Source organism: Peromyscus eremicus, unplaced genomic scaffold (genome assembly GCF_949786415.1).
Source record: "Peromyscus eremicus unplaced genomic scaffold, PerEre_H2_v1 PerEre#2#chr22_unloc_1, whole genome shotgun sequence".
NCBI classification, from domain to species: Eukaryota; Metazoa; Chordata; class Mammalia; order Rodentia; family Cricetidae; genus Peromyscus; species Peromyscus eremicus.
This window is the reverse complement of record NW_026734286.1, coordinates 11721687-11733646: the sequence shown is the minus strand read 5'-3', so window position 1 is coordinate 11733646 and position 11960 is coordinate 11721687. Positions and strand designations below refer to the sequence as shown.

The 11960-nt window shown below is 55.1% G+C and overlaps 1 protein-coding gene across 1 annotated transcript; it reads right to left on the bottom strand.

Moving 5' to 3' along the window:
• Positions 1–597: 597 nt before the first annotated feature.
• Positions 598–6660, bottom strand: Cimap1d (CIMAP1 family member D). The gene is made up of 4 exons (XM_059251727.1): positions 6534–6660; positions 5736–5843; positions 3289–3402; positions 598–1477 (listed from the first exon to the last, which is right to left on the bottom strand). The coding sequence occupies exons 1-4, from the start codon at positions 6658–6660 to the stop codon at positions 993–995; spliced, it is 834 nt and encodes a 277-aa protein (XP_059107710.1). The 3' UTR covers positions 598–992.
• Between the last annotated feature and the right edge of the window lie 5300 nt (positions 6661–11960).

The following is an 11960-nucleotide window of genomic DNA, read 5'->3' as shown; positions in this document are numbered from 1 at the left end:
CAGGACAGTCCTGACGGGAAACAAAGAGAAGAGGGCTGGGCGGGGCGGGGTGCGGAGGAGGGGCAAGGCCAGCCGGATCGATGAGGAGAGAAACTAGATCACCGCCTGCGAAGGGGGCGGGGAGCGCGGGCGGGGATGCTCAGCGGCATCAACAAAGGCACACCAGCAAGCCCTTGGTGCTCTTGGGTGGAGGAGAAATGTTGCTGGGCTGAGGTCTGAGAAGGGGGCTGTGGGATCTGGCTGTATGGAGTGTGGACCACGGCATTCCGGGTCTAGGTGCCCATCCACCGTGTGTCCTTCCATCTGAATGGAGAGGTTGTAGGGAGCGTTGGCTCTACTCTTTAATCCGCGGTACAAATGACAGTAGATCATACTGTAATACTTTAAACTCCTACACATCCTTCAAAGCCCAGTTTACAGTACCCCTTCCCAAGAACCTAGGAGGTCCCACAATCCAAATCCAGGCTCCTGGTGCCAGGGCTTCCATTTGCCCCACCTGAACTGGGAGAGGTCGGTAAAGTTGTGGGCCTGGAGGGCAGTGTTTAATGTTCTTTTGTGGCGCGACTGGAAATGCTAAATAAACCAATGTGCACGGTGTTGCCAGCTGTTGATGGGCGATTTATTGGCAAGCAACTCTAGAGGGTGGTGTAGAGAGGGCAGAGGTATCAGGGCCACCTCCAGGAGAAGTCTCCTGCCTCATCTGCAGAAACCCAAGTGGCCTAGATGTTGAATTCTAGGACACACAGCTCCCTGTCCAGCCAGGGGAAGGGACACCTCTCCCTGGCCTGGCTTGACCTGGGAAAAGAAACTGGGGCCCTGGAGGGAGGCTCACCCTCACCCTGGATGGGGCCTTGGGTCATGGGCCCCAGGGACAGAGAGATCAAGTGGCCTCCAAGGACCTTGGACTGCAGAAGGGGAGGGAGGCACCTCTTTGCCCCATTCTGAAGAAGCTAGGCCCAGAAAGGGCCCCGGCTCCCTGTACCCGGCAGCCATCAGTATTTGGTGTACCCTGCCATGGTAGACGCCCGCTTTGAATGACGGATGCCCATGGTGTATGCTGGAGCCCGGGCCCGGTTCACGGTGACCTGTTCTGGGTTGTGGGTACCAGGACCAGGTGTCTCCTCCAGGGGCCGCGGGGTTCGGGGTCTCCCCAGTATGCTGAAGGCCGGCCTACGCTGCCGGTAGGTGTTGGGGTCAGGACTCTCGTACTGCCCAGGGCCTGGAATCTCGGAGGGATCCTGAGGGGGGCGTGCTGGGGGCGTGCGGCTCACAACTGTGTAGCTGGGGCTGCTAGGCTTGATAAAGATCTGTGATCCCCAGAGGGGAGGCATGGTGTAGGCATTGGGGGCTGGAACAGAGGCGTCCGGGGGCTTCTGTCGGAGGCGGGAGCCCAGAGTGAAAGCTGGGGGGTTCCGCTGGCGTACCGGGGGCGCTTTCTCGGGGCTGTAGGCCCCAGGGCCTGGCGTCACCTCCAGACCTGGAGAATGAATGAGCATTGGCACAAGATGGAGGCCTCACCTGACCTGCGCCACAGGTCATGCAGACCCAGAGTCTCCCCCAGGAGCGTTCTTCACACTTGCATTCTTTGCCTGATACTCCCGGCCCTGAGCCAGCAAAGGCTCCCGCTTCCACCCCTTCCTCCAACCACCCCACGCCCACCAGTGGTACCTTCTACCCCTCCAGGGCCACGTGATCACCCAGATTATCCTCTCTGAAGATCTGGGCACCCTGAGATGGACTACTAAGGTGGGCCTGTGTCCACCGGGGAGTTCACTAAAAATGTCTAAGCTGCTTCTGTCCTGTATTTGACTCAGCATTAGTGTGACTAAAGAGCTGGGGTGGGGCAGTGAGGGAAAGCTGAGCAGAGTCATGGAGCACAGGGAGATGGATGAGTGGGTGAGGAGGAAGGTGGCGGCATGGGTGGATGAGTGGATGGATGGGTGGATGGACATAGAATAGATGGATGGTGGGTATATAAATGGCTATGTAGGTGGATGGTGGATGGATGGATGGGTAGATGGTGGATGGATGGATAGATGAGTTGATGGGTGGGTGGGTGGATGGACGGGCGGATGGATGTATGGATGGATGGATGGATGGATGAATAGGTGAGTAGATGGGTGGATGGTGGATGGATAGATGGATGGATGGATGGGTGGGTAGATGGTGGATGGATGGATGGGTGGGTGGGTAAGTGGATGGATGCATGGGTGGGTGGATGGATGGGTGGGTGGATGGATGGACGGATGGACAGACGGACGGATGGATGGATGGGTGGATGGATGGATGGATAGGTGAGTGGATGGGTGGGTGAGTGGATGGCTGGGTGGGTGGATGGGTGGGTGGGTGGGTGGATGGGTGGGTGGGTGGGTGGATGGGTGGGTGGGTGGGTGGATGGATGGATAACGGACGGACGGACGGATGGACGGATGGATGGATGGATAGGTGAGTGGACGGGTGGTGAGTGAATGGGTGGATGGGTGGGTGAGTGGGTGGGTGGGTGGGTGGATGGATGGGTGGGTAAGTGGATGGATGGATGGACGGACGGACGGACGGACGGACGGATGGATGGATGGATAGGTGAGTGGATGTGTGGGTAAGTGGATGGGTGGGTGGGTGGGTGGGTGGATGGATGGGTGGATGGATGGATATAGAATAGATGAATGGCTGGGTGGATGGATGGTAGATGGGTAGGTGGGTGGATGGGTGGGTGGGTGGGTGGATAGGTGAGTTGATGGGTGGGTGGGTAGGTGGGTGGATAGATGGATGGATGGATGGGTGAACATAGGATAGATGGATGGGTGGGTATATGAATGGCTGGGTAGATGGATGGTAGATGGGTAGGTGGGTGGATGGGTGAATGGGTAGATGGGCGGGTGGATGGATAGATGGGTGGATGGGTAGATGGATGGGTGGGTGGATGGATGGATGGATAGATGGATGGACATAAAATGGATAGATGGGTGGGTAGATGAATGGGTGGGTAGATGAATGGATGGATTGAGAACACATGCAGAGAATAAAATCAAGTGTCTGAGCATTCCTCTGGAACCATGAAGTCGGGGTAACAAAAGGGGCCAGAGCCAGGCCTCCCTGCCCCTAGGCAGCGGGGTCACCATGTGCTGCCACCTCAGCTCAAGGCTGTGGGAGTGGAGTAGTGACCCTTCATCTGAAACTCGGGTTTTATCCTTGCAAACATTGAAGTTCTCAGAGCTCCAATCATGCGGGAAGAGAACAGTCTCCAAGACCACAAGAGGCCGTTTCCCACCACACACACACCGTACTCACCTCGAATCTTGCCCCGGCCCTGCATGGAGTAAGCAGGAGGACAGCTACGGCCAAATCGAGTAACTTTGGGGTCCAAGAAATAGACAGGTCCTGGGCTGGAATCCTGAAGAGGTGCTGGGGAAAGGACCCAGAATCCCAAAGGTGCCCTGAGCTAAGGGCTCCCCACACCCGGCCCAGAGCCTCCCAAGAGCCTGAGGTATATCTCAACCTTGGCTCCAGCCTGGGAAGTACAGATGCTCCTGAAAGGGATCAAGCAGAGGGATTGTGCAGGGCATGCCAATCCCTGCAGGGCCTTTGCTCACAGGGAGTCACCTTGAGTCACCCTTGAGATGGCTCAGCCTGCCTGACCCACATTTTCACGTCAACATGGAAGGCAGAGATCACTGAAGCCACAGCTGGTCACTATTTTCACAGTTGTCTATGTGGGAATGGAACCCAGGCCCTCATAAATGGTAGTCTTGAGCTCTCCCCATTAGCCATACCCCAGCCATTCACTGGGGGATTCTAGGCGGGGCTCCACCCTGGCCACACCCCCAGCCCCTCACTGGGGGGTTCTAGGCGGGGCTCCACCCTGACCACGCCCCCAGCCCCTCACTGGGGATTCTAGGCAGGGGCTCCACCCTGACCACGCCCCCAGCCCCTCACTGGGGATTCTAGGCGGGGCTCCACCCTGACCACGCCCTCAGCCCCCTCACCGGGGATTCTAAGTGGGGCTCCACTCCTTTTTACTTAAACCCATGATCCTCCTGCATCAGCTTTTGCGTTGTCAAAATGACAGGTCTGTACCGCCATGCCTGGCCTGATCACTGATTGTTGGATGTGCATGGTGAGCATCGGAGTTCAGTCAGCATGGTAAGTGTTGATGCACCCATACTGGGCCCTGTGAGTGAATGATACACCTCACCAGGTTTTTCTCGAAGCCTCAGTGAGTCCCAGGATGTGCATAGGTACCACCCAGGTGTGGGCTTCTGTGCACACCCACACAGGCCATGTTTGCACACACAGTAGCCTCCCTGTCACCTCTGTGATGGTCACTAATGTTAAATCATGGCCCTCAGAAACACCCCTATGCCCCTATTTGAGTGACAGGAATTTGTTCCCACCTCTCCCCTAGCTCAGAGCTAATCTAAATGACTCCCAGGATAGGAGCAGATGGGGTCACAGCCACCAATATGTGCTGGGTCACACACAGGAAGATGCCTGTCCCTTGTCTCCTCAGCCTGTGGGAAACAGGACTGTCAGCGCTTAGCCCCTGCTCTGCATGGGCAAACCTCCTTCCCATTTTCCTACCCAGTGATGAGAGACCCCAGCTCACCCACCAGGGCGTGTCCCACCCAACCTGCAGGCTACACCTGGTGGGCTCGTCTCCTGGGTCCCCCTTCAAACTTTTCTCTGTGTAAGACCCCCTGGCTGTCCCAGAACTTGCTCTGTAGACCAGGCTGGCCTCAAACTCATAGAGATCCTCCTGCCTCTGCCTCCCAAGTGCTAGGATTAAGGATGGGCACTACCACAGCCAGTTAAGACTTCATTTTTCATTTTAAATGATGTGTACTTGTTGGGGAGAATTTGTGCACTGTGGGTGCAGGGCCCACAGAGGCCAGAAGACAGCATCAGGTTCCCTGGAGGTGGAGTCACAGGAGATTGTGAGCCACACTCTGCAAGAACTCGCAAGGGTTGCCAATACCATCTCCAGGCCCATCCCACCTCCATCTCACTGACCGCACAGCCCACAGCCCACCCGGGGCCCTCACCTGTTCCAGCTTGGGGAGAGGCTCAGTGGCTCCTCCAGCCTTCTGTCTCACGGCCTCTAAGTATTTACAGCAGTTCTGGACCCAGATGGCCTCTGTCCGGTCCACTGGGGCCTCAGAGCAGCTTTAGGAGCGAGCACTGGGACTAAAGGCTGCTGTGTTCAGCCAACATCACTGAGAACTCAAAGCTTGCCATGGGGCTCGGATGCCACACACTGAAGACTGTCAGAGAGAGGCTCCTGTGCCTGCTCACCTGCGTCTCTGCCAGCCACTAAAGACCACCCTGCCCTTGGGACAACAGAGGCACTCATACAGTTTGAGTGCTTTGTGGACACCAAGCAAGACTATGGCTTTTTTTTTTAATCACACCTAAGGTCTTACACATGGTAGGCTAGTGCTCTACCCACTGGGCTACACCCTGACCCTAGCCACCCAGTCCTTGTTGATCCATCAGAATCATGGTGTCTGGCCAGATGTGGTGATACACATCTGTGATCCCAGAGTTTGGGAGGTGGAGGCAGGAGGATCAGGAGTTCAGAGTCAGCCTGAGCGATACGAGAAGGCAACAACTTACCCAACGGGGCACAGCAGCGGGGAGGAAGACCCGACCCGCCTGCCCCGCGTCGCTCACCCTGGTGGCTCCTTCAGTGGGACTCTGGAGGCCCAAGGATGGACCCTGTACCCCTCAGCTGGCCTTACCTTCACTGGGCCTCCGAGCGAGTGAGTAGGCGGGACTGGCTACCTTGGTGCAATCGTGATTGACGTAGCCAACGGTGGATGGAAGGATGTACAGGCCAGGTCCGGAGCCTAAGACCCGGAGACTGGATCAGAGCTGGCGCGCGGAACCCTGAGAGGCTGGGCAAAGAGTCCCACCCTGGACCCCAGCCACCTCCATGGCAGAGCAGGGGGAGGGGTGCTGGAGGACTGAGCGACACCTCCATTGTGAGCTAGTCATGAGTCACAGGACTGCAGAGACGAGCAAGGAAGGCAGGATAACACAGGGAACTAAGGCTAGAAACAAAGACCAAGTGGTGGGGAAACTGAGGCCGGGGTATAGAAACTGCCACGGCTAAGGAAACGCAGGCCGGGGATATAGAAACCACTGAGGGAGGGAAACCGAGCCCAGGACAGAGAGAAACGCCACCTCAGAGGTGGGGAGACAGAACCCGGTGTAGATGTGACTCCATCCTAGGTGGGAAACTGAGGCACAGGCTACAGCCTGAATCCTCCACCAATGTCTGCCCTGCTGGGAGTCCAGCTGCAGCCCCCGCACACACTCTGCAGTCCCCACAGGTACCCTCCCTCTGACTTCCTCCCTCTGGTTCTGCCCTACTGCGCTCAACCTGTCCCCATGCAGGGCAACTGTGCAGGGCCAGAGACCCCCCCAGAGGACATGTGGACCTGCCTGCACATACTGCCTCTGCTGAACTCTAGGACATCCCAGGAGCCCCCAGAAGGAGGACAGGAGGAGCCCTCCCCAACCAGGCCAGCACGAACCGTTCTCCAGGGTGGCCATTCCACAGGACTTCCTCAGCCCAGTCTCCGGAATGTGGCCCTCGGCCACCCGTCGGGCCAGGGGCACTGTGGCCAACCTGGCCGCTGGGTCGCAGCTGAGGGTCCCCATGGTGAGCAGGGCCTGGTGTGGGCTCCTGCGCCCTGCGGTGCTGCTGCCACAAACCAGGCCTTGTCCCCAATCCTCACAGCTCAGCCGGTATGTTGGCAGAGGCCTGGCCTCACCACACCCTCCCACCACCACACAGACAGCCCCTTGTCCCTACGCAAGGATCTCAGGGCCTGGCCCGAGCCAGGCTGGTCGGCCGGACGCTGGCCTGGAAGTGGAGCTGAGATCAAGTGTCAGCCAGGTGGCTGGATGGCCCAGGAAAGACTCCAGTGTCAGCCGAACAGGTCCCCAGGGAGCCGGCTGAGCTGGGCCACGGGGCCAGAGTGGGCCCCAGGGAGCCAGGACTGCAAACAGAACACCAGCAGCAGCAGGAATGAAGAGTACAGCACCCCATTTCCACAGAGCCCAGGGCTGTGTACAGCACGTCCCCTACCCAGCCGGGTGATCGTTCACCAGCAAGCATGTGCCCAGCACCTGATGCATCCCAGACTCCTTTCAGGGTGGTGTGACATACCAGAAACAGACTGGTGAAGGGCGGGTGTGTTCTCGGGGTGGGGAAGGATAGATGTGATAGATTGTTCTGGTAGGAACCGTGCTGAGAAGGAAGACCATGCCAGGATGAGGGGACCAGCCGTGCGAAGGTCCTGAGGCAGGGCTGAGGACAGCAGTCCAGGGTCATCCTGTTTTCACCTTTGCTGAAGGCTCCTCCTGTGTTCCAGCCAGAGTTCTGGGAAGGTTAGCCGAACGAAACACAGATATATTTCTTCCCGTTTGTTTCTACCCTACTGGGAATTTTTTTAAATGTAGTGACTTGGGTTTTGCTTTGTGTTGTTTTGTTTGAGACAAGGACTCATAATGTAGCCCAGGTTGGTCTTGAACTCCTGATCCTTTGGTCTCAGCCTCCCTGGTGCTAGAATTGCTCTTCTATGGTCACAGATGGAGGAAATAGAGGTGAATGCACCTATATTTCTTTTCTTCTTTCTTTTTCTTTCTTTCTTTCTTTCTTTCTTTCTTTCTTTCTTTCTTTCTTTCTTCCTTTCTTTCTTTTTTTTCCCCCAAACAAGGTTTCTCTGTGTAGCTTTGGCTGTCTTGGAACTCATTCTGTAGCCCAGGCTGGCCTCGAACCCAGAGATCCGCCTGCCTCTGCCTCCCGAGTGCTGGGATTAAAGGTGTGCTCAACCACGCCTGGCCTAACTCGTATCTGTTCTATAGCCCATCTATACACGCATAGGGCAGTGGTGGTGCACGCCTTTATCCAGCACTTGGGAGGCAGAGGCAGGCGGATCTCTGGGTTCGAGGCCAGCCTGGTCTACAGAATGAGTTCCAGGACTGCCAGGGCTGCACACAGAAACCCTGTCTCAAAACACAAACAAACAAATGAACAAAAGCTAAATCAGCTGCACAGAGTTCAAGAGTTTTGAGGAGCTGAGAAAGAGTCCACACCAGATGATGATGAACAAGACCAAGGCCGGAGGAGGCTGCCGGGGTCAGGGCTGGAGGGTGAAGCTTGCCGTGTTCTGTTACAAGGTAAAGGCCACACTGGGTCTGTAGCAGGAAACAGCAGGTTCAAATCCTGGTCCAGATGGACAAACCGGTGGCTAGGGGGCAATCCAACAGGCAGCGCCAGTGAGGGGACCTGAGCTGAGCCAATGCGCCAGGAATAGTAGGGAGTCCTCGGCTTGTTGCTCCTTGACACACAGGCCAGGTATCAGATGATGGATGAATTGGTGTGGGGCCATGCCACGACAGTGTCCATCAGTTACAGGATCCAGGTGAGGGAGTTACACCTTTCCTCTGTTGGATGTGTCTGATAAATTCTTGGTCCTGGTTTACCTGATGTGATTTTAATATGTCTGTGTGTCCCCCACAATCTCTATTGACCTCAGTAAACATAGAGTGGCTCCTTTTCTACCACCAGGAAGACATCATGTGCCAACCTTGTATTGCCTGCCCAGGTGGTGCAGCTCCTGGGTCCACCCAGGGACTGTGGTCATTCTTCTCCCTCGGGACAAAGTCAAAGGCTGCTTGTAAAGTGGATGATGGCGGAGTTGCCTAGAGCAATGCACAGTTGAGAGGGAGACTGTTTTATACACTATGGAGTAACTTAGTAACTGAGGGGAGGAGAGAGACAGACAGACAGACAGACAGTGGGACAGGTATGAAAGGCCTGGTCTGGGCAGGAAGGAATCTTCACCCTGGCACTCAAGGGAAGGTTTGAGGGCTGGTGGATCCCCGAGCCTACTGCACAGGGAACTCACGGGTACCCTCTGGTGGATGACTGGAGAACAAGTCCTAGCATGTCTCTGTAGGTCTGTGGAGATACTCTAGAAAAGAAAGGTGGGGACATGAGAAGACAGGTAAAAGCAGATAAGAAGGGATGAATAAGTGGAGGACGGTGAAGGATGATGGAGGATGGTGGAGAAGGGTGGAGGATGGTGGAGGAGGGTGGAGGAGGGTGGAGGATAGTGGAGGATGGTGGAGGATGGTGGAGGATGATGGAGGATGATGGGAGGATGGTGGAGGATGATGGGAGGATGACGGGAGGATGGTGGAGGATGGTGGAGGATGATGGGAGGATGGTGGGAAGATGGTGGAGGATGGTGAAGGATGGTGGAGGAGGGTGGAGGATGGTGGAGGAGGGTGGAGGAGGGTGGAGGATGGTGGAGGATGGTGGAGGAGGGTGGAGGATGGTGGAGGAGGGTGGAGGATAGTGGGAGGATGGTGGAGGATGGTGGAGGATGATAGGAGGATGGTGGAGGATGATGAAGGATGGTGGAGGATGGTGGAGGATGGTGGAGGAGGGTGGAGGATGGTGGAGGATGGTGGAGGAGGGTGGAGGAGGGTGGAGGATAGTGGGAGGATGGTGGAGGATGGTGGAAGATGATGGAGGATGGTGGAGGATGGGGGAGGATGATGGAGGATGGTGGAGGAGGGTGGAGGAGGGTGGAGGAGGGTGGAGGATAGTGGGAGGATGGTGGAGGATGGTGGAGGATGGTGGAAGATGATGGAGGATGGTGGAGGATGGGGGAGGATGATGGAGGATGGTGGAGGAGGGTGGAGGATAGTGGGAGGATGGTGGAGGATGATGGAGGATGATGGAGGATTATGGGAGGATGGTGGAGGATGGTGGAGGATGGTGGGAAGATGGTGGAGGATGGTGAAGGATGGTGGAGGATGGTGGAGGATGGTGGAGGGTGGGAAGATGGTGGACAATGGTGGGAGGATGGTGGAGGATGGTGGAGGATGATGAAGAACAGTGGGAGGATGGTGGAGGATGATGGAGGATGGTGGAGGATGGTAGAGGATGGTGGAGGGTGGGAAGATGGTGGACAATGGTGGGAGAATGGTGGAGGATGGTGAAGAACAGTGGGAGGATGGTGGAGGATGGTGGAGTGTAGCTTGAGTTTTCCTGCCTGGCCCACAGTCAGGACAAATCTCTCTCACCTGCCAGTCCCACAGCCTCTCAGACCCGACCAAGTAAACACAGAGACTTATATTGCTTTCATACTGTATGGCTGTGGCAGGCTTCTTGCTAACTGTTCTTATATCTTAAATTAATCCATTTCCATTAATCTATACCTTGCCACATGGCTTGTGGCTTACCGGCATCTTCACAAGCTGTTTCTCATCATGGCGGCTGGCAGTGTCTCTCTGACTCAGCCTTCCACTTCACAGCTTTATTCTCCTCCTTGCCCCGCCTATACTTCCTGCCTAGCCAACGGCCAATCAGTGTTTTATTGATTAATCAGCAACACATTTGCCATACATCCCACAGCAGTGGAGGGTGGTGAAGAACGGTGGGAGGACGGTTGAGGGTGGCAGGAGGTCGGTGGGCAGAGGTGTGAGATAGTGGGAGGATGGTGACAATTAACAGCACTATTTTATTTTCTTTTTTTGCTTTTCAAGTCAGGGTTTCTCCGTGTGACTGTCCTGGATCTCACTCTGTAGACCAGGCTGGCCTAGAAGTCACAGAGATCCGCCCATCTCTGCCTCTTGAGTGATTAAAGGGATTAAAGGCGTGCGCCACCCAGCGCAATGAGGTTTAAAGGAAGACTATGAAATGGAATGAAGAGAGTGTATCCTCAGGGGGAGACCCACAGCTAATCCTGCAACCTGTGAAAGGAAAAAAGTCTACAATGTAACTGAAGGAGGGGCAGTTCCAGCCCCGACAGACAGGAGAACTTGGCAGCTTCAGCCACGTGGTTCTCGCTTTGTCGAGAGGATACAGGAATCTTCCTCTATGGTTCAGGAATACCGCTAAGACCAGGTGTAGGGCGGGGAGTCCCTCCTGGAGGCCTGGAGAGGCCATTGTGCGACGCTGATGAAGCCTGGATTGCCTTGGAGACCCCGCAATATTAGAGATGCCAAAGCCATGGACGTTGGCCAAGTAGAGCATCAGATAAAATGCCTGAGAGAGAAAAATGTGTCGCAGTCAGCAAAATTGTAAGGAATGGGAAACATGAGGAGCCGTCTAGTAAGCCCTTTGACAACATCAGGCATATAGACACAGAATTTGAAATTTATCCTGCTGGGTTCTGGTCTTGCTTTCGTCCCAAATATATATATATGTATTTATATGTGTATATATGTATATATATATATGTGTGTGTGTGTATATATATAGGTGTATATGTGTGTGTGTGTGTGTGTGTGTGTGTGTGTGTGTGTGTGTGTATTGCTATTCCCCCTTTTTCCCTTCTGGGATGATAATGTATGTTCTTTTCCATTGTATTTGGAATTATGTAATTTTACAGGGGGTCACCATTAAGATTGCCTTGAGTCTCAGAAGACTTGATCTTTGAGACAGTGTTGAGACTGAAAGACTACAGGGACTTTTTAAATTTTATATACATTGGTGTTCTGCCTGCATGTATGTCTGTGTGAGGGTGCCAGACCCCCTGGAACTGGAGTTACAGACAGAGCTGCCATGTGCGTGCTGGTCCTTTGGAAGAGTACCCAGTGCTCTCCACCCCTGAGCCATCTCTCCAGCCCCCAACAGGGACTTTTAAAGTTGAACTGAATGCATTTGCATTATTAGATAGCCATGAATTTGTGGGGTTCAGGGGTAGAATGTGGTGGTTTGAGTGAGAATGGGCCCCACAAGCTCATATATTTGGATGGTTGGTCCCCAGTTGTTGGAACTGTTTAGGAAGGATTAGGAGGTGTGGCCTTGCTGGAGGAAGTGTGTCATTGGGAGTAACTGCTCTTGGCCACTGCTCCAGAGCCATGCCTTCCCACCCTGCTGCCATGCTCCCCATCACCATGGTCATGGACTCACCCTCTGACACTGTAAGCAAGTGGCC